This window comes from Strongylocentrotus purpuratus, unplaced genomic scaffold (genome assembly GCF_000002235.5).
Source record: "Strongylocentrotus purpuratus isolate Spur 01 unplaced genomic scaffold, Spur_5.0 spur5_scaffold_5, whole genome shotgun sequence".
NCBI lineage: Eukaryota > Metazoa > Echinodermata > Echinoidea > Camarodonta > Strongylocentrotidae > Strongylocentrotus > Strongylocentrotus purpuratus.
Genome location: NW_022145611.1, coordinates 17,928,107 through 17,950,383, shown reverse-complemented (window position 1 = coordinate 17,950,383; position 22,277 = coordinate 17,928,107). Strand labels below are relative to the sequence as shown.

General features: G+C 36.4%; 1 protein-coding gene across 4 annotated transcripts in view; it reads right to left on the bottom strand.

Annotated features, from left to right (window-relative positions):
• Positions 1-11,616: 11,616 nt before the first annotated feature.
• Positions 11,617-22,277, bottom strand: part of LOC590369 (5'-3' exoribonuclease 2) — a 69,342-nt gene continuing 58,681 nt past the window's right edge. For all 4 annotated transcript variants that reach the window (XM_030999833.1, XM_030999834.1, XM_030999835.1 and 1 more), the window contains one exon: positions 11,617-14,326. In XM_030999833.1, the coding sequence (XP_030855693.1) occupies positions 14,264-14,326 (63 nt within the window). In that variant the 3' untranslated portion in view covers positions 11,617-14,263. The remainder of the gene's footprint in view (positions 14,327-22,277) is intronic.

Sequence of the window (22,277 nt, the reverse complement as noted above, 5' to 3'; positions counted from 1 at the left end):
CCTCATTGTAAAACGTGGAAAATGAGGGGGGCTTTTGCGCTACTGTTAGCAAGAGATGGGCAGTCGGCGGTGGGCGGGGAGGGGGGAATATAAAGATACGACCCCACTCCTTTTGTATATTATAAGGGAAGACAGGCTCATCCCTTTTTGGCTTAATCCTTTCATAGAAACATTTTCAGCCCTATTCTTGGGGTAACCCTTGTAAAGTACGGATGAATACCGCGACGGGCACTCCGCGAGGGGCGATACAATGGGAAGGTGTTGATCGAACGCTTAACAATCCACGCTCGATTAAGCCACAACAGTCCCATATAATTTAGCCCAATTAGCAACAAAATACTCTATTTACGCGCCTCGGAACTTCGTCTTCGAACTGTTTGACACGAAGTGACAGGTCTCTTCCTATTTACGTAACGTCCTGCTGGGCATCTACCTTGTCCCGAGAAATTAAGAGAAAGAAGGGGGAAGAGAATAAGATGAGGTCGGGAGTGGACAATGTCTTCTCATCTTCAGCTGATGGTATAGGTCCAACCACATGCACGTGTTCCTCGACCCGTCTAATGTCTCTTATTGTCACGCCATTCTTCACACTGCATTGCATCACTCATTATGATGATGATGATAATAGCGGTTTCTATAGCACTCCTCACAAATACCCTATATCAATGAGCACTCGCACACCTGTGTGTTGGCCTACAATGGCGGAATGTGACACCGATTATTTATCAATGAATGTTCATTGTGCGTCGGCTATAATTTGGTCATTACGTGGCATGCTGTGTACTGACAGGCGCAAAATAAAAGACGTCGTCATTTTATCCGATAATGGTCAAACGTCGAGGTGCACTTTCTAAAGTTCATCTGACCTCGCTGTTTGGACAACAAAACCCGCAGAAATGTTGATATATGATATAAAACAAGTTTAGGTTTCAAAATATTGATTCATGTGGTCATTAGAAAATGTAGGCTCATCACGTGTATCTTTATGACATTCATATTTATTTTTCTATAATGAACAAAGATAGAATGACGCGGGTCCAATGTACATGTTCCTTTTATGTCCCCTCGTTTACTGAGCAGATGAAACATTGAACTTAAATCGAAAAGAATGTTAGTTGATTTGATTTGTGAGTAGGCTTACCCTCTGTAAGGATTATAAAATAAGTATAATTATAAGGGATATTATTGGTAACGTGTGTCAGACAAACTACCTTGGACTTGCCCGGAACTCCATGATTTTAACCACAATGATTAAACTATTGAAACATAAAAAAGTGAAAACTAAATGAGAGATAACATATCCAAACATAATCGTATATTTAAATGCTACTTTGTAGCTTTTTCAAAACGAAAACGAAAGTGGCATTGTTTTCCTTGCCGTTACGAAAGAAAAGAATTCCGTCGAAGATCCTTCTTACATAAAGAATAGTTGTATGAATTTAGATGTATTCAAACGCAAATAAAATGCCTGAACACTAACTCTGTAAATGAAATTACAACAACAAAAAAGTAAGGATTTAATAATCGCATTGAAAATGATATATATCTTTCGTACAGTTCTTCCAGAAATTAGTATGACAATAATAATATTATTGTCTTATACTTCCAATGCATTCACAATTCCATCAAGTACTAGTAAATGTTCTTTAAAGGGTCATTTTTAGCAAGCCATTAAGTGCTTTCCATGATCCTCCCTCTTCAGCTCTCATTATGTTTGTTTTTGAAGATTCTCTAGTATTGTTTTAATCTTGACGTGGAAATTAATAAATAGAGAATTGAAAGTATTTTATGTATCTAGGGGTTCGTGTACATTATTTGTATATGATTGAATTTATGATATTGAAGCACTGTAGGTTTATTATACATCTTAAACGTTAACCCTGTGACAACAGTGTTGCAAAAGGCAAACGATTGACGTTTAACCTCAAAGGAGATATGCTTTCTATGTTTGCAGTTTGCTGTGATCTGGTGATATTTAGCCTGGCCCCTTCCCTTCATGACAATTCGTATACCGGTGAAAAAATATCCCCCTCCTATACCTAATGCATCCCAAGAGAGTCTTCATCGTCAATTGATGACCAGTGATTGAATTCCCTTCATTTCCTTCGTCAAACTTCCCTTCTCTTCTCAGCCAGCGGGTGGCTCACCGAGGTAGAGGGGTGCACTCGTGACAACCTCTTGTTCCCCGTTGCCTCTTTCGCCCCTACTTGTGATCCAATTCTAGCGGAACACGGGTCTACCTGTCGGCCCGAGCTGACGGCGTAAGCCCGGTGCAGTTTCGTGACCATACTCGAGCGGCGCGAACAAATTGACTCAGTAAACAAAAAGCGGTTTGCGTCCCTCTCTCAATATTTTTTATCTCTCCTTTTTTCCCCGTCTTAGTGCGATCGACCGACCCCCTTCATACAATCTTTCAATTTGCACAATCTTTATGTTTTCTTCTGAAAAGATGGGTTCTTAATCCTGATCTTGGACAGGAAGCCATCGCTGGTTCGAATCCACCATCTAATTTGCCATTATATTGATCCATTTCCTGACAATTTCCTCTCCGCATCACCTCATAGCTGTCATGCGGTAGTATAGAGACAGAGAGAAACGGAGATGGAGAGGCAACGAAAGAGATGCTATAAATTAATGAGTGAGAGTGAATGTGAGTAAGTGAGATACATAGTTCAAACAACGGAGCGACACAGAGACGAGAGAGAGAGAGAGAGAGAGAGAGAGAGAGAGAGAGAGAGAGAGAGAGAGAGAGAAATTAAGAAGATGAGAGCGGTTGAAGATAGAGGGGGGGGGGGAGGTGATATCAGATAGGTATGATAAGTGGAGGTGGTAGGACAGTGATATTAATATTTTTGTTAGTTAATAATGTATATAGAATTGGTCACATTTAAGCCTGTAAAAAATACAAACGGAACAGATTATTTTATGTTATAATATACAAATGTTCCTGAATTTAGTACCTTGTTTATTTTCTCATGTACATGGACCAATAAGCCCCAAGTTCCATGATTATATTCCAGACAGCTGTAATTGCGTTTTCATGAAACAATGAACAATAAAAAGAGAATGATGGAAATAATATAAACTCCCTTCTGTAAGTCATTTCAATATTTTATTGGATTTCAACTACTATATTATTGTTAATGTATGAACATTTTACAATGAGGACGTCGATTCAAGCTGTGCTTATGACCACACACTTTTCTTTACATGAATTTCATATCACCTTGCCAGCCTATAATGAGGCCGTCTATGAAAAGAATGAATACAAAATAAACGAAATCAGTACCCTTTTTGGAAAGGTAACCCATATTTAGAGTACACACAAAAAAGTAAAACGTTACTGAACATGAAATGTATGTTACTGCAAAATGCAGAACATAGCATTGTATTTTGTCCGACTTATTAAATCATGCAAATTTATTATGATGCTCATGATGATGATGGTGATGATGATGATGGTGAAAATGATGATGATGATGATGATGATGACGACGACCACAAAGATGCTTTCTCGTATAATATAGCACCGTTGTCAACCTTCGATGGTCGCTAAAATAATATGTCTCACATAATTTAGCGTTCACATTAATCAGTACCTTGACATAAATAGATTGTGGAAATAAAACGATACTATTAAGGGGCATTCACTAATAACCCATCATTAGCTAATGCAAGTGCATGTTTAGATATACAGACCATTATGGAAGGCACAAATACACACAATCGATGAGTACCCTTCAACTCGTTAACGGCATTGACAACCACATACCCCCTTTCCAAATTCTCCCAAACAATCAGCACCCCACCTATCCCGGGGGCTCTTTTCATCTCAAGATGTCACTCAATGTCATCTTCACTACACTAACCTGTTCGGAATTTAAGGCAAGAAAAGAAAAAGGTGAAAGAATAGGAAGAGGATCTGAACAAAAACGATTTAAAGTCATTACGAATTTCGTTTTACGGCGTATAACGGCAGGGGGAGGCGCCACGCTGCGTGCGGATAAAGGGCAGTGCGTGATCGCGCGGTAAGAACACCTAACCTAATCGCACGTTGCTAAATTGGCGGATTGTTTTCAGTCAGTGGTGAGCTTATTGTGTCCGATGGCAACTCCAAAAGAGAAATCAATGGCATTTGGTTTGATCAAATCATGCACTGTTTATGCCTTGAAGGGTTCTCACGATGCTCATAATGGCGATGATTTAATAGGATTTTAAATAGTGATGACTGACAGGAGTATTGAGCTTTCGCGAACCACTCATTGGTCTTTTGTTTCAAAGAACCATTTGCTATAAAGATACAATGACTATCTTAGCTGTAGCGTTTTGCATCAAAATAATTGATTTTAAGAGACGCAAATATCTATGTAAGAAAACAATAAATTCGTGTAGTCAGTAGACAGTACTATACAAAATAAATCAATAAAATTTAGATGAATAATTATCAATCTCTCAACTTGCAAATATCAATATGCCTAAATGTGAATTCAAGTGGAAATTCGTAACAAGTTTTCATTATCATGAAAAGAAAACACACTGTCTTATTTTTTTTTTTATCTTGGCCCCGGATTTTGGCCTGGTAGTTCATTATTACGAGTTCTAATTACCCTCTAAACCCGTTACACATTTACCCAGCTTTCGGCCAACACACGCATAGCTTCAAGATGAATCTGCATTACTTTTTTGGATCGAAATCTATGCCATTAATTTTTAGCCTTTTGTCTTCAAAATGTTATGTCCTCATATCGCATGTGATATGATTATATAGAGATTTCAATCAGCCACTGCGTCAGATAATGTTACGTAATCAATATCTGATGGGGAGACAGAAAGGGAGGCGAGATGTATAAGATAGCGACGAAAACATGGCCTTGAAATCCTCATTTAGCTCTAATGCTCACTCATATTTCGTGACTTTTTTGGTGCTATTTGCACAGAAATTTGTGATGAAACATACAAATAGGCCCATTAAACAGAATTATGTTGATGTCTCCGTAATATTGCTTGAAAAAACACATCTGTTTCATCTGATCGAATCTCTCTCGCACTGAGAGAGATTGATGCTGCTGTTTTTTTAAAACATGAAGCCAAAATAATTATGAACAGATTGCTTGTCATTATATTAGATACCATATTTCCAGCTGAATTCAAGGCTTTAGATATCATACAAAGAATATAATTTTCTCCCATGTCGTAACAAACAGAGCCGGGAATGAAAATAATATAACAATAAAGAGAATAAAAATTAAGTAAAGATCGGGAAGGACGGTGACTAAGAATTGAATAAGGAATTTCGGTTATTTTGTTTAAGTTTGAGATATAATTCACTGACATCATCGACAAAAATTATTGTTATGCTTAATAGCGAAGATTCAGTTTTTAAAATTTCTTCTGTTTTCATCTATTTTGGGATCAAAACCGGCATTGGAAACTTTAAAATAATTTCCCTTTAGATCCGGAATACACGATTTAAAATCAATCAATCAATCAAACAAACAAACATGTAAACACAAATTAATCAATGTACTAAAAGGAGTGTCGTGGCCGAGTGGTTTAAGCGCTTGACTGGAGATGCGAAGGTCGAGGGTTCGAATCCCGACACGCGGCACTAATATCATTTGGCAAGATATTAACCTGCACTTGCTACTCTCCACCCAGGTTAAATGGGTACCCGGTAGGATGCGAACGTCAGTGTTGGTCAAACAGTTTTTGAGCGTCAATAATTAACGCCTTGTAAAAGACGTTACGTAGCATTGGGGTGATCATGCTTTCTGATTGTCTACATTTACTCGTCTGCGTAAAAATTTGAATGTTCACAGTATGAAATTCTTGTTCATTTCGTTTGAAAGCCTCTTTGGATTAGACGATTCCTACTTTTACGTTTTCAAATGAAATGAAAGTAATTGAGTTGCCTTATAGAGTAATCGTTCCAACATTTCTCTACAAGTTGTGTATTTTGTAACGATGTGTGATTACTCTTATCATTATAAACTAGGTTAGAGATTTCATGATAATATAAAAGAACAAATATGTTTTCATAAGAGATTTATATTAAAAAAACAGGACGCCACACAAACAACATAATTCATTGAAAAAGAGATAGCTGTGTTATTAAAAAACGAAAGAATGATGTAAGCTCTAAGTATACGGTTTGTTTGTGAATTGAGAAAATCTATTATGCCGACAGAATACACTTACATAGCTCGCAGGTATGGCATTTCCCCCCATATACGATAAGAACAAGGTTGAAAATCTTCAATTATCTCATAAAATTGACTCATTTCCAATATCCAGTGTCTCTCTTTATTTCTGAAGTGTTAATTGGAGTGTGAGAGAGTAGCGAAGGATATGTAATCAGCTAAATCAATGTCTAGTTTGCTCTTATCTAGCACTTCACATAAAAACTCTTCAGAATTGCCCCTTTTCTCTCCTTTTCTTCACATCACACGGCTCATGAAATAAAGGTAATAGGAACTGCCGCTGTACTCGTGCCGGTTCAAGCTTTCTCTCTAAGTTCCTGTGCTATCTATCGAGTACCATGTAATGATACTTGAAGTGATGAAGCTACGAAAGCAAGCAAGCTTGGATCTTATCCAGCCCCCCCCCCCCCCCATCGATCTTACATAAGATGGCGCTAGCTATATCAGATCTTCATTATATTCCGGTGGAAAGAGATACTATAGCAGGAGATAGGATTATTTTTGCAAGGTATCGAGATGGCAGCATACAAGCATCGATACAAATGGGCTGGAATATATTTCTTATGAAAAACAAACACAGAGATAAGATTATTAAAATTAGAGTAATGTATGGCATTCACGTTTCAATTTTCAAGTTTATTTGTTCCACATCTCATTAAAAAAAACAGCAAGTACATTATTACTACATTGAAAATTACATAACAAAGGAAAAATACATTTATTAAATTTACATAAAGTACATGGTGACATAAAATGGGACGATAACTTACATTAAAAAACGTTTCAACTAACGCAAACACACCAACAACAAAAACATATCAAATCAAAATATTGTAAAATATGAGGATGTGGGGGAATCGGCAAAGGCTAAAAAGCCTACCAGTGGCCAGTTTCCAATTATTTAAAATGATATATGTATAAATGTTACAATTACATTTTTGTTTAAACTGTTTGATTTTGTATGTAAGGGTAAACCACCGCCCCTGTTCATAATAATAAGCTTGATCAGTGATGCAAGTAGAATAAACACAAATTCACCGAAATGTATTATTTGGCGTTATCAGTCGCCTAATACTATATAATTATATTCATAAAAGGAAACCTGTTGCGAGGCAGTATTATCTGGCTTTATTTTTTTCAAAAAGCAATACCATTCTACTCTTATTTTCGATGAAAGGCATTTCTATTTATAAGTATAAAATTACAACATTTTGACGAAAGCATACTATTACAGTTATTTTTTATTATGAATTGGGGTTGTTGTAAACCTGAGCGTCGTCTTGTAGGAGATATCTAGTTTGCCTATTAAAATTCAAATAGCCTTTGAAGTTTATTCTCTTCGTTGTTTCATGGCTTGTGAAATCTATGCGATCGAATTCGGGCAAATTGATCTCTTTATTGATATGCAGAAGGATCGTTTTAAAAATAAGGAGAATTTTGAAGAAAATTGAGTAGAGAGAGTGGAGGAAAAAAAGAAGCATGAAAATGAATATCTGCTCTGCCTCGAATATCATTTGGTATGCAGACAACCATTATTACAGTTGTAATTTGTGATTTTTTCCCCCCTCAAGCATGTCATTGGGCTATCACAGTGCAGCCCGTGGAGGAAAAAAAGGGCGAAGAGCCCGGTTGCGACACACGGTTGAGGGCCGGTGGCGGCCGGTACGAGCACCGCTCGACACGCTCTTCCCTTGCGGCTACTTGCGACTCCCTCGTGTAATTGAGACTAGGGCCCGCATTTCTGAGTGAATGCAAATCACTGATGACAGCGCTTACAAACGACATCCCACAGGAAAGAGAGAAGATGATGAGAAAGATGGAAGGTGAGAGAAAGGGATGTTCATAGAGATTGATGGAGGGATATTGATAGACAAGAGAAAGAGAAAGAGAGACAGAGAGAGAGAGAGAGAGAGGGGGGGGGGGCAAGATGAAAGAAGGGAAGGTGGGACAGACTATAAGAAAAAAGGCAGAAGTGAGAGTGACGATTATTGTAATACATCAAAATAGGGAATAGTTAGAGAGGAATAGGAGACAGACAATAATATTACATATAACAAATGATGAAAAGTGATAATTTTCCATAATCAAATACATTCCTTAGTTTTAATGTAAGAGAGACAAAATAATGAAGATAGAATAATTATGGAAAATATCGATCGACAACGTCAAATTTTGAAGAATTTTAATTATACAAAAAAATATTAAATAAATAAAAATACTGTATATAGCCTACTATAGAGAAAACCTAGACGTAAGGTACGTGATTTATCAAGAGACAGATAAAAATACCGAGGAGAGGAAGATGGTAAGAAAGGCAAAACGAAGGGAAAATGGTTTTGTAAATCATTGTATTCTATCAAGAGTCTTGACAAAATACAATTATTGGCAACCACAATAGACTATTATTATGGTTGTAAATAATTTTATTTTCTTCAAAATCTTGACAACCATAAGTCTATTGATAGAAGAAAAAAAAAACATAATTACAAAGCGAAGAGTAAATGAAAGATTAAAACGAAAAAGCTATTGGATGTAAGATATTGAGAATTATGGAGAGAGGATATTAGACTTTCCCACCCTTTTCAAAAATCAGATTTTGATCGCCTGAAGGCGCCAATTTGACGTGTATTAAAATCAGCGATGAGACCGAAAACATATTCTCTACCTCGGGGTATTTTCCCGCTCTCACATACAATGCGGACTCCTTCCATAATCCCATCTCTTCAGCTCGATGTCTTTATTTTCTTTATCTTCAACGATGCTCACACGGTTTTATATTCTGAAAAATCTCATTACAAATCATGAATTGAATTAGAATTGTTAATTTTTGCTTGTCTATTAAAGCTTCATATCATAATTTTCCCACGATTTTCTCTTCTTCTTTTGATGGATGTAAGAAGCATGAGAAATCAACTCCTAGGCCTAAATGAAATTACCGGTACAGAAAATTCCAAGAATGAAAATTAATTGTGGTTTTGGAATATCTAATTTACTGTTTGATGTGCTTAAAGGTAGAGAAGGTTTGGAAACGCCCCCTCTCAAAAAAAATGAAATAGAAGCTCTTATTACCAATCATGTGAAAGAAAATGTTTTGACTAATACGTGATGATACAAATTTCCCCGGGAAACCGCCTACTAATTGATATATATTTGGTAAATCATATCGATCCGGCCTGGATAGATATCGCGAACGCACTTCAACATTGAACATTTGGACATATATTTATGTTTTTTGCGAATTTAGGTTGAAGTATTGCCATCTAAACCTCTGAAGGCAATATTTAAACAATATTGAATGGATATTTTGCACCCAAAACCCTTAAACCGCAATGTTACCACTATACCGGTCTATATCAAGGAAACATCGAAATTAATCATACAATCACTCGTTCTTTAATTGAAACAAAATCATGAAGTAGATGGCAATCAAAGTGCTATCATTAAGACTTGACCTGGGAGTATTTAGCGTTGGGATTATTTGATGAAGAAAATTCCATTTTTGATTTCCTTATAATTCATTTCTACACAATTTAAAGTAGATAACAGAAATAATTATTTTTAAAAAGTATGTACCGTGGAATTCTATTTAAATCTAAGGTTTGGAGATAATAGGACTGTTATTTCGCAATCTTTGTATTGGACATCATGATACATCTTGTATTTTTAGTGCAAGTAAAGTTGAGAGTTTTTCAAAAGTTTTAATCAATTCCAAAGTAATCGTATCATTTCTTTTATGAGGAAAAGGATCCGACGAATCATTCTGTCGAGTGCATGAAAAAGAGGAGGAAAGAAAAGAAAAGCGGAAAGGATGAGAATAAGAAAGAGACGGAGAAAGGGTAAACAAAGATGGAAAGAGATAGAAACAGAGCTAGCTAGAGAGAGAGAGAGAGAGAGAGAGAGAGAGAGAGAGAGAGTGCGAGAGAGAGAGAGATCCAGACAGACAGACATAAAGAACGCATTAGGTAGGAGGAGGAGAGGAATAAAATATGAATTGGTAGCACTGGAATCAAATTCACACTGTAACGAGTGAATACCGTGCGCGCTTCGTTTGCATGGGGAGTCGGCGAGCGCACGCAGACACGCGCAGGCAGGAAGTCCGCGACCACTGTCTGCATATTTGCATGTTGAAGTTGACTCGGAACAAAGAAAGTCGGTGGTTCTACACAGCCACCAGTTGGACTCAGGTAATCGAGCAATCCTTAATCGTTAATCTATAATTTGGGCTAGATCCCAAGACTTTTCAAAAAGTAGGGATTTGAACTAGCTGCTTCATTCAGGATTAAGACTTCTGCATACGATATGTTACTCTTTGAATAAGACAAAGTCGACACATCATATCCCAAGACGAAGATTACTCTTACATCGAATAAAAGTCAAGAAACCGACTTAGTATAGGTGATGGGTCTATAAAGAAAGAAGTACGACTGACAATGCATTCACTATCATTTACTATCAACAAGCGCAAAATAAATAAGTTTTGGGCAGCAATGACAAAGATAGCCCTGGCCCGACATCCATCCGGAATAAACCATTCAAAAAGTTTGCAACCAATTATGATCCCTTATAACATGCATGTCGTGTGCTTTCTACGCCTGCTTTGCAATAAAAGTTGTCTTTTAACGCCATACCACTCATCCCATAATCAATCAACAGTCACATTTCAACGAGGTCGTCAACTAAAGAAAAGAAAGATATTTGAACCGGTTTCACAAACATTACGATCCATACTGCTCACAACTGTTTAAAGTGATTGTATTCTTTACGATCAATTTCCAGTTCCCAAACATCCAATCGCAACCATTCACATCATTCAAAGACTCCTATGCACAAAAAGTGAATGAAACTTTACAGTCAATATACTTCTCAAGCTAACGAAGGAACTACAAACATGGATTCATCACCATTATCGGTGCAAAGTACTTCTACTCATATCTCAGACACTCCGGCCCGAATTCACAAAGGAGGTTTGTAGACAAACCTAGGTTTATGTGCGTCATATGATGCGTTCCAGACCAAGGTTTGTCTGACCCTTGGTATGAAACGCATCGAAACGTGTAATATGACGCAGTTGAACCGAGGTTTGTCGACAAACCTCCTTTGTGAATTCGGGCCTCCAACTTTGACATGTCACGAATAATACAATTAGTATCAGGGGCGTTGTCAGGAATGGGGGGGGGGGGGGGGGGGGGGCATCTATCTTCATCAACCAATCTAAATATGACGACCTCTCATTTGTTTCTTAATTAGTAATGTTCATACATCATGTCGGCAGATTTGGTATCCCATCCTCCTCCCCTTCCCCCTCCCCAAATCAAATTATATGTTCAGCATCAATATGTGTAATGAAACAATACAATGCAACTTGACAAAGACCACAAAACGACATACTGAAAATGAACACGACTATCACAAATTCTTTTTTTCACCAATTCAAACATTTTAATTTACAAGTCTTTTTCTGTTTGTGTAACAAACATTTCTGTTTGTAGACAATCATTGCATTCTCTTAATATTTACACATTCAAAATCCTTACTATGAACAACATGCTACACAACGTGTGTTTTTTTTTAATGATTACGTGCTCAATTGTCTAGTTTTCTCCCAAGAGTTGATGCAACCTGAAAGATTAAATATGGCTGTAATGAAAAAGACCCATACTTAAATTTTAGATGTGATATTTTGTCCCTGCAACATCAAAGTAAATACTATAGTCTGAGCCCAGATTTAAAAAAAAAATGATTTAAGGAAGAAAAAAAATTCTGTTAATTGGCAAATGTATTCAAGTGGGGATTATCAAAACAAGGGTTATTTTTCATACATTATTTAAAAAAAACCTTTACATGGCACATTGCATCACTCTTGAAGTTATGTATCCATATTTTAAACATCATGTGTGAACTTTACTACTATAGATAAGAGTAGAATATTGGCACTGTTCAGAAAGATCTCATTAATCATTTCATTCATTTATCTTCTAACCATCTGGTAAATGGAAATTATGAAAATAAAAATTTACTAGCACCCAACAAAATATTAAATGACAATAATTTTGATTTCTAGTTTCACATTTTGGTTCTGATAAATTGTTATGGCTCTTTTGAATATTAAAAAGGATTAATTGCTCTATTCCCGATAGAATTCAGATAATAAAGATCAACAAGAAATATAGGAACTAAAGATGGGGAAAGGCAAATAGACAAGGGTTTTACCTTGTGGTACATATTTAATAACTTCAGACTACATTTCAAATTTCCTGCAACGGAAATCTTTGTGATTCCTTTTACAAATTCAAAGGCTTCCTTTAATACATCATTGACATTATGTTTTGTTTTTTCCTGTAACAGAAAAAAACACGTATTTGAATAACCTCAATGTGTATGAAAATATGAGAGCATGATATATATTAAATTATGTAGCCTGATTGTGAAGGACATTAAAATAAAATGAGTACAAAACCATTTAAAAAGATTTGGAATGTGATTTCTTCTACAAATTGTATTACAATCCTCTCCCATATTTTCATGTGTTTCTAGGCATGTTCAGCATATAGCTGTGAAAACAACTTGTGATTTGCACAAAGAGGTGCTGTGGTCCAGTGGACAAACCTCTCAACTGTGAACCACAAGGTACATGGTACAAATCCCTGGCACATCACTCATTTAGGGATCATCATTGAAAAGAATCTATCACAACAAAGAGCTATTTCAGCAATGTAAAAAGAGATTGATGAGATTAAAATAATTGACAGTAAGATACTAAACCAATTGATGTACTTTCTCCATCAATTAGTCTTTGAAACATTTTAATAATACTTATTATTATTAAGACTGCACATGAATTAATTTTAAATGTCCATGTCAATGTTGATTTATCCTGTAAGAAGTAGATAGGTACATGTCTGCAGAAATAGACGAACCTTACATATTAAAAAAAAATACATGTAGTACACATTAATGTCAACATCATCTGACTTTTCAAGCAGTTAGGATCACATTAATAAATAAGTTTCAATAGTGACTTTACATTAAGTAATAACTAGCTTATATAGGGAATTGACACATTGTCATGTAATCCATGATTTTCTTTTAAACCCTGAAAGTAAATGTGCTCATCTTCATTTTGATATCAAGTGAGACCGGGTGACATTTTTTGTTAAAATCCATTCTTAGTTGCTAAAAAGAAAATGTGATTCATGAGTGACTTGAAATAGAGGGATGACATAAAGCACAATATAAATATACCATTCTTCTAATGTGCATCTTCAGACATGAATAAAACAAAATCTGAATAAACATTGAGCAGCTTTATTCACCCAAGAAGATTGTGATGCCATTTGAGAATTTTGAACCATGAAAATTAATCACAGCAATAGTGATCCTAAACTGCACATGTATCAAAAGTAACATTTCTTCTCTCACACCACAATCTGAGCATTAATACCCATTACTCAAAAAATATATGGTCATCTTTGTTGTTGGCAGCACTATCTCAACCAATATAAGTTGATCAGAGACCAAGACAATTTTTCCTCCATCAGTTTGCACAAACGCATCCTATTTCACAAAAGTCCTTTTCTGGAAAGTCTGACAGGTACATATGGTTCACATGGCTGTTCAGTCATTAAAAAGAAATTAAAGAAACAACATCTAAAAAAACTGTATGTTTCAAATTACAACTCCTCACTGATTCCTATCTTCCCAATCAGCATCAATCTCTCACTGACAGAAAGGACAGGCATAACAGACTGCTACGAAAAAATAAAAAATCAAGCAAAGTTTTCTTCAATATTTTGGAGCTGTCATGATGGTAGCAGAAATATTTGTTTTTCTTTTGGTTAAAATGAGTGTGCCACATTGTCCTGACCTATGCCTTCCGCTATAAGCCATTTCGTTCTTAGAAGATGTCACAACATGGCAGTTAAAAGGTACATTCGAAATACATGTATTGTTGATAGAGGAAATTTAGAGAAACTCATCCCTCTCTCTCTCAGAAGCTAGATGATGATGATGATGGGACACTAATGGTGATGCTTCTGCTGTATCGGTATCAACGGGATGGCATCTTAGTATCTCCTCTGGGAGTGGCCAGGAGGCTTGGGGTATCCTCCTCCTCCCTGGTTTCCACCCTGAGGGGCATAGTAAGTGAAAGGGGTGAAGGGGGGGGGGGAGAGATGCAGGTCAAGAGGAGGGGAGAATAGTACAGAAGACAGGAGTTTGGAGGAGGAAGAGAAAGTTGAAAGCAACATCAAAGAAAATGGAAGAAAAGAAGCGACACAAAGAAAGAAAGATAGAAAGAAATAGATTAACAAAATATTTAAGAGAAAGAAGAAAAGGGGGATATGATGAGAAAGAGAAAGTAGGGGAAGTTGAAGGGAGGGAGTGAGGCAGGGAAAGAAAAAGAGAAATAGAGAGAGAGAGAGAGAGAGATAAGAGAGAGAAATTGTAATTACAATTTTAGATATCACATGATAATTATATAATTATATTGTCAATAAAACACAAAATAGCACTCATGAAACAGCATGCAAGTAACTGAATATCAATTGACTTTACATACAATGTACAATTAGAACCAGTATACAAGGCAAGTATTACCTATATAAAAGAAAGTAATACATTAACTTCTTTGAATCAAGTTAATTTTTGCATTCTACAACACACTTCATGGCAAATAAATTGTTTTGGCGGAAGAAAGTGTGATATGAAACTGATTGAAAACTATTAATCATCAACCATGATTTACAATACAATGTTGTAGAATGAAACAAGGAAATATTTTCATAGATACTAAACTAATGTCTTACCTAAAGTTGCATACTGTAGGTGACTAATGGAAAGTGCCATATTATTTGACCATTCAATACTTCAATATAGATAATTAGATTTACAGCAATATTGTGAAATAAGGGATACCATCAATCAAACAAATGCTCACTTCCCGTATGGCATGCTACAGCAAATTCTGATTTTGAACTTAATTTAAGAATCGGTTAGAAACTAAATATTCTTTCAATGCTGCTGGACAGTGCAGGAAATTATGAAACCGAGGCGAGTACTGTAGGTGCACTCCTTCTTGGTCAGAGAGAAGACAAGACAGCTATGTCAACAGAGAGAGACCCTCATTGCAAACTAAACCGTATTCAAAACCATGTACAATCCACAATACCATAATTACCATTCTCCCCTAAATCATTGGTGAGCAAATACTAGGGTGGTAGCTATTTCTGCTAGGGGCCTTTATTGTGCACAACCATACATGTTGATTTATGACTACGGCTGGAACGCTCTTCTTATTTCAAGCTTAGAATCTAGTTAAATACAGCCAGCTAGTTAAACATATTGGATGAAATAAGCCAATTCCAGGCCATGATCAGCGAGGGTATTGCTCATATATGGCGTGCAGTTCAAATGGAAGAACACTTTTTGATAGAATTGATTTATAGATTGGAATTAACAGTTAATACCTCACATATTTTTTATTGGAAAAGATGGAGTACGGTAAATCAATTTGAAAGACAAAACAAACAATTATTTCATATTTGATGTAAAAAGAAAAGTTAAGCAAGTGAAAAAGAGAGAGAGAGAGAGAGAGAGAAAGAGAGAAAAAGAGAGAAAGAGAGAGAGAAAGAGAGAGAGAGAGAGAAGAGAGAGAGAGAAGAGAGATGGAGAGATGGAGAGAGAAAGAGAAAGAGAGAAAGAGAGAGGAAGTGACAGAGGTGAGACTTTGTAATGTCCAAACCCTGTACCGTAATCTCCTCTGCATTCTTTTAATGAATCAAATTAGTTAGATTTTAAATTCTCTATTCAATAGCCTGGACAACTACCATCAATCGATATATATATATTGATATTTGGACATGTTCTTCCATATTTTATAGATATAATACCAATACAGTTCTCATGCTAAACTGCAATTTTGCAATGAAACAGTCTGATTCACCAGCTTCAATATATCTCACTCCAAAAAATCTACTGAATATATATTTAAACTAGAGGAAAATATGATTCATAAATATTGAAAATGTCAAATTGCTTGGAGGGGAATTGGGATGCAAGGAGGGGATTGACTTCATTTTTTTTTTTTTTTTTTTAAGGTTGAGACAGCAATCAAGAAAAGATCACACTCCTGGGCAAAAAAGTCTAATAGGGTGAGCCCACGTGCACGACATTTACATCAAAAACAAAATGGAAAGTTGTATAACGACTAAACCCTGGAATAAAAGATTTTGGTAAGATCTGGGAGCTCCCCACGTGGTATTAGCCGTGAATTTGATCTCCTGGAAGTGGGATTCCATTACAAGGCCCCCCTCAGGAATCAGTACAGCCGTCGGCCCACAGTCCCAATGTTTGCAAATCGTCTTTGTACCAGTCCAGGCTCACAATAGGCCCCGGCTTTTGTCGCGGTTCCGCGCTGCGGGGGCGCGACATCCGATACGGGAGCCCGTTGCAGTGGAAGTGTGTGATGCTAGTGGCGAGGAGTGCCGAGAATGACGTCTCAATCGCCCCATCCTTAACAATTATCAAGCTACTTTTTTTTTCTTGCTTTGGGAAGAGCTTGGGAGAAATATTGTGTGCCGTGCTTGAATGAAAGTCAATGGCTTATGCATACAATCCCTTGTGATAAGCAGAGTAATACAAAGACTGAATAATTACTTAAACCACCTCAGCTGCACTTGAAGTGCAGGCAAACTGATCAGGACCTATGACTTGGCCAATTTGAAATTCCAATAAATGTTTTCCGCAAGTACAAGGAGTACAACTCACACCGAGACAGAGCGCTGCACTGCTGGGATGATGCTAATGGCAGCATTTTAGATACTTTTGAATTCATTGATCAATCTCCTAAAGAAGCGCCTAACAGTGCAGAACAAGACAGAGGGTCTTCTTTCTCCCCCATCAGTCAGTCAGTCACTCCCGACGTTTTCACGCTCCATCTCACCCAGCATTGGCCACTCTTAGTCTCACAAATAGGTGCATGAATATGCAGGTTGCTGGCTGGCTGGCGTGGGAGGGAGGTGCGTCACATGCAGGCACGTAGGGTAACGGAACCCCCACAATGGCAGTCTTCTTCAGGGTGCTGGCTGGGGCAGCCCTACCGAAGAAAATCTACAGGAAACCAGTTAGGATTAGAGACTATCGGCTTTCATCAGGGACAAGATACCCCCTAATCACGGAGGGGAGAAGTGAGAGAGGTTGAGTGGAGAAGCTTATAACAAGGCTCATAACTGACTTTCATCAAGTTGAAGAGAACAACACCAATCCTTTGCGGCACTTTGCTCATGGCCGCAGACACTTCATCTTAATTTCTATTTTCTCTTTTCCTGCGAGCGCATGTTTCTGATGTATTATCAGAACTTCAGAAGAATGGCCCCCATAAAGGCCGCTCATGTCAGAGGACAGATATACCTGTTGGCTGTGCTCCTGGGGGGGGGGGGTGATTCTAGACAAGTGGGGCTGCAAATAAGAGGGGGGGGGGGTGAAAGTTGAGATACATTACCTATAGTCATGGTAGAGAGAAATAAGGAGTGTAATTACAGCAATTTGCTGGTGTAGGTTTACGGGCATAAAAGCGCTCCAGTGCCCGCTCTTGAATCTCAAGGACTTGTGGGGATGCGTAGCTAATGGCATACACAACCACAAGTACCTACTTGTGCGCTTCCTGGCAGGGGAGAGACGCAATTTCATTGGCCCCTCTAACTAGCGCGTTCGGCATGCCCGGTCTCGGCGTACGCCACGCCGATTCTTCGCCCCTAAAAAGCTGTGGCAAACCCGGGTCTCGTCAGCGCAGCGATTACTAAATAATAAAACTTGCTCTAAATTCAAATTTAACACTTTTAAGAACACAAATTTTGCCCTCTCGTTTATTGAAATCGGTGGCTCACAGCTATTCAGAATTTCAGTCTGGGCAAGCTTCTACGACAACAGTCAACTTTTTTGACACGCATTGATCTCATCAGGAATTGTTTATTTAACGATGCAAAGGAAATGGCTCAAATTCTGCCCTCTGGATTAATCAGAAGTCTACCCACAAAACAGAAATGCAAAACCCAGAGGGAAAGTGAGATACAAACCAACTACTGTGGTTGATGATGTTGATAATAAATTCTATAGCACATGTAGAAAATTATGCATGACAAATACCAGCATGAACTATCACGTAAATCAAAGCAATTTGACAAAACATACATGTACCGGTATTATCCATAAAGCAAGACATATTAAGGCATTAAAGTCTTTATTTTCAGAGTATTTTGTTGACATCATTGTAGTCCCATTATTCCCTCTCTCCTGCTTTGAACTTATAAAAACAATGAGGGGCAAAACTATTCAGGAAACCTTCAAAGAGAGACACATGAAGATGGAAGTATATGTACATATGATCCAACAATTACAGTTGCTATTTAACCTTTTTGGTACAAATGATAGCGACTGAAATGAAGTCTATTTAAAATTTCTTCAAAGAGCATAAGGAAAAAATTGCAGGCAAAAAAGTATCATTAAAAGATTGTCATTTTGTGCTTTGAATCTTGGATATAAAACAATTGAACTCTTGTAAATTTCTTTTGTTTTCCAAGCATTTTTTCCACAAAATACGTTTCAGGGGAAAATGCCACAATTACCTACAGATTTCTTGGAGACAAGTATCACCTTATGTTTGATTTCATTATGTTTCTTTCTATCTGAAGCACTTTGGAAAGATATTCTGTCATACCTATAGAAGAGTATTTAATCTTATACTGTATTCTAACTTAAGTTAATTCTTCAGCTAAACTATAAAATACATTCATTTATCTAAATGATGAATGCTAATGCATAAAAAGATAAACTTAACGTTAAACTTACAAAGTATTATGTTAATTCTTAAAGCTAAACTTTGCAATACATCTATCTCAATAAAGAACAACCAACTTTTCGTTACACCATCTTTTGAGAAAATTACCATTTATGGAAACCAGTCATGGGGCTCATGTGTCAACATTTGTTACATAACATCAAAAGGGCATGGCCATAGTGGTCATAAAATTTGACATTTTCAAGACAATAACATCATGACAAGATTAGTGAGTAGACTGACTAATTTTAATGCCTGTTTATCAATTTACTAGAGCTTGAAAAGTAAACCATTATCTCTAATATTATAGGTGGTATTGCAAAATATGCTCTAGGCATGGTTTAATACCAAAAGTAGCAGTCCACATTTGCTGGATATGCATACAATGTTGACTGTTTTTTATGTATCCTTTCAAGATTTAAGCAAAATCAATGAAATCTTGCAACTAAAATTTAGCTTGGCTACATGCAAAACTGCTTAATCAATTATGTAATTCAATTTGAAAGTATTTGGAGGTATTAGATCTTTGTTCCACATTGTTCCACGTTAATCTAAACTTGATGTTTTCCAGTTTATTTCATAAGAAATCAGTACAATTGTATGTTTTCTCTGGATGAGCTTTTACAGATGATTAATTAATGTGTGTTTAAACTTAGAACAAAGGAAGCTCAAAGCTGCACAGAGATAGCTGTGATGTAACAACAAAGTCATAGCCCTAATACAATCACTAAAGGGAGAGTGAAATCTGGGAATCTGATTATGTTAATCTGATCACAGAACTGGTAAATCTGATATTTACCCTTTCAAGTTTCAACAAATCAAGAACTATCATAAGAATCAGGAAGCGGACCAACCCTTACAATTCAACAGGATGAGCTTAGATTACAGCCTTCCTAAATCACAGTAGGATCAACCCCAGTTACATGTCAATTAATAAAGATAAGTAGCTGGTAATTGGAGATGAGAAGCTGAAATTGAACAGGTAGCATGCATGTATTTCTGCTGGTTGGAATGGGCTAATGCCAGGTTAATAGCTGATTAGCTTGGTTTCTATGGTCCAATATTATATTAGATATGATTAACAGCATCACGTAAGATAACAATGTAGCCATACCTTAACCCATTAACAAATAGAGATTTTGTAAAAATGGCCTATTACTCACTGGATGTAACTTGCAATATTGCTCTCATTTTGACATTGTTCTGAACAATATGAAACATGTGGTATTTTTCTATGCAGAATCCTACTCTAGACATCGCAAGGATTACGCACATATACTGTAATGTTATCACGGTAGACCCCATAGAAGGATACTACAGCGAGTTGAAAACGGACGAAAATGGACGGTTCAGTTAGTAAAAGGAGGGGTGGTTTCGGGCGGTTTAGTTGCTAAAGATTTAAATTACAGATTATTGGAACAATACCAGCACATCCTCATACATTTCCATTCGTCTGTACATAATTCCCTGTCTTCTCACAAAAAAAAATATTTGTTAAGAAGATCTAAAAATGAACACAATTTTTTTTCTCCAAATATGGCAATATCAAGCTAATTATTTGGCTTTACTTGACTTTAACAAATATAATGCAGATTCCTCATGAATCTCTCTGATATAACCATCTAATTACTTGAATTGTCTAAATTTCATTATAATTTTCAACCTATCAAGACGGGAAAAGGTTTTCCAACTATCAAATGACATTCTAGTACAAAGTGAGACTCTGCCTTTAAACCAGTGGCCAGAGTACTTTAGATGATACTATCACTACACTATCCTTGAGGTACTTTAATGTAGTAGTTAGAATCCATGAAGTGCTCATTATATTTGTAATATCCTTTTGAAGTACACTACTTCCTCCCCTCCTCCCACTTCTACACTGAATGAAGCATCAGGTGAACGGAGAGATAGAAGGGAAACAAGGCCAATTTTATTTTGAAGACGAGAAGATAATAGTAAAGTTAATAAAGTAAAGACCTATCTATACACATTTACATTTTCAAGGGATTATTACACTGGTGGGAGTGACCTCTAGGAAACCCTGTACATATTTGAATTGTCTATTTATGTAAAAAAAACAGGGAGAAAAAATCTGAACTAATAATACAAGGAATGCTGAGCTTTAAACATTTATTTTTCAAATAATTACAGCGAGATATAACAAGAAGAATCACATGGGAACCCTGAATGGATTTATAATTGTTTATTTATGTTAACCAAAAAAATGTTACAATAATTGTATTACAAAAAAAGGGCGAGCATATAAAGGATTCCATTTAAAAGGATTACAAAAAGTACTTGCAAGGAAAATGATAGAGAAAACCCTGAACAGATTTTGATTCATCTACTTTTGGTTTTAAAAAACACCAAACAAATGGAAAACCCCTCAATTTTGTAAGAGTAAGAACAAAGTAATCTGAACATACTTGAGTTTTCATTCCAAAGGATTTTATACAGATTCAGAAAGAAATATAAGAAGGCAACCCTTAATGAAATTGGATTGTTCAGTCAAATAAAAAGTAAACAGATAATCCTGAATCTTAAAATAGCACTACTAATAAATATAACCATACACAAGTTTACAATTGAAAGGATTATAAAAATATGGAGTAGGACAAATCCTAGGGAGACCTTGAACAGATCTAGATTTGTTATTCATTTACTCAACAAGAAAGTGAAGGAAACAAGGAAACCATAAATGTCAAAATAAGCCAAGCCATACACTTGTAAGTTTACAATTCAAATGAATATCAAAATATTTAGCAAGAAGAAGCACAAGGAAATCCAAATCCAAGATTGTTTGTGCTTATGTTACTTTATGGAAAGAAATTTTTCAACATGATAGCTTTTATAGCCGAGGTAAATTTGTGTTGATCATTTGCAACTTCAAACATTCATAACTTTCTTATCTTTAAACAGATTTCACTCAGTTTTTCACTGATACATATTTATACTTTCTCTGTTTCCATTAAAACCAACTTTACATTAGGGGGGGGGGGGGTGGACATCCCTTTAAGCATGAAGAAAATAAGGATGACCTTGATTTCTGTCACATAATAAACTAGATGGAACTTCGACTGCGCGCAGTCGAAATGATGCCTCCGTCATAGAGCAATTTACAAACCAAAACAGAAGAAATTTTTCAAATTCAAGTTCAATTGTAATCCATTAACAGGTTCTCAGAATATCGTGATTACAAGCAATTTCTCATATACATATATGACCCTTTGATCTTTGACCTCATG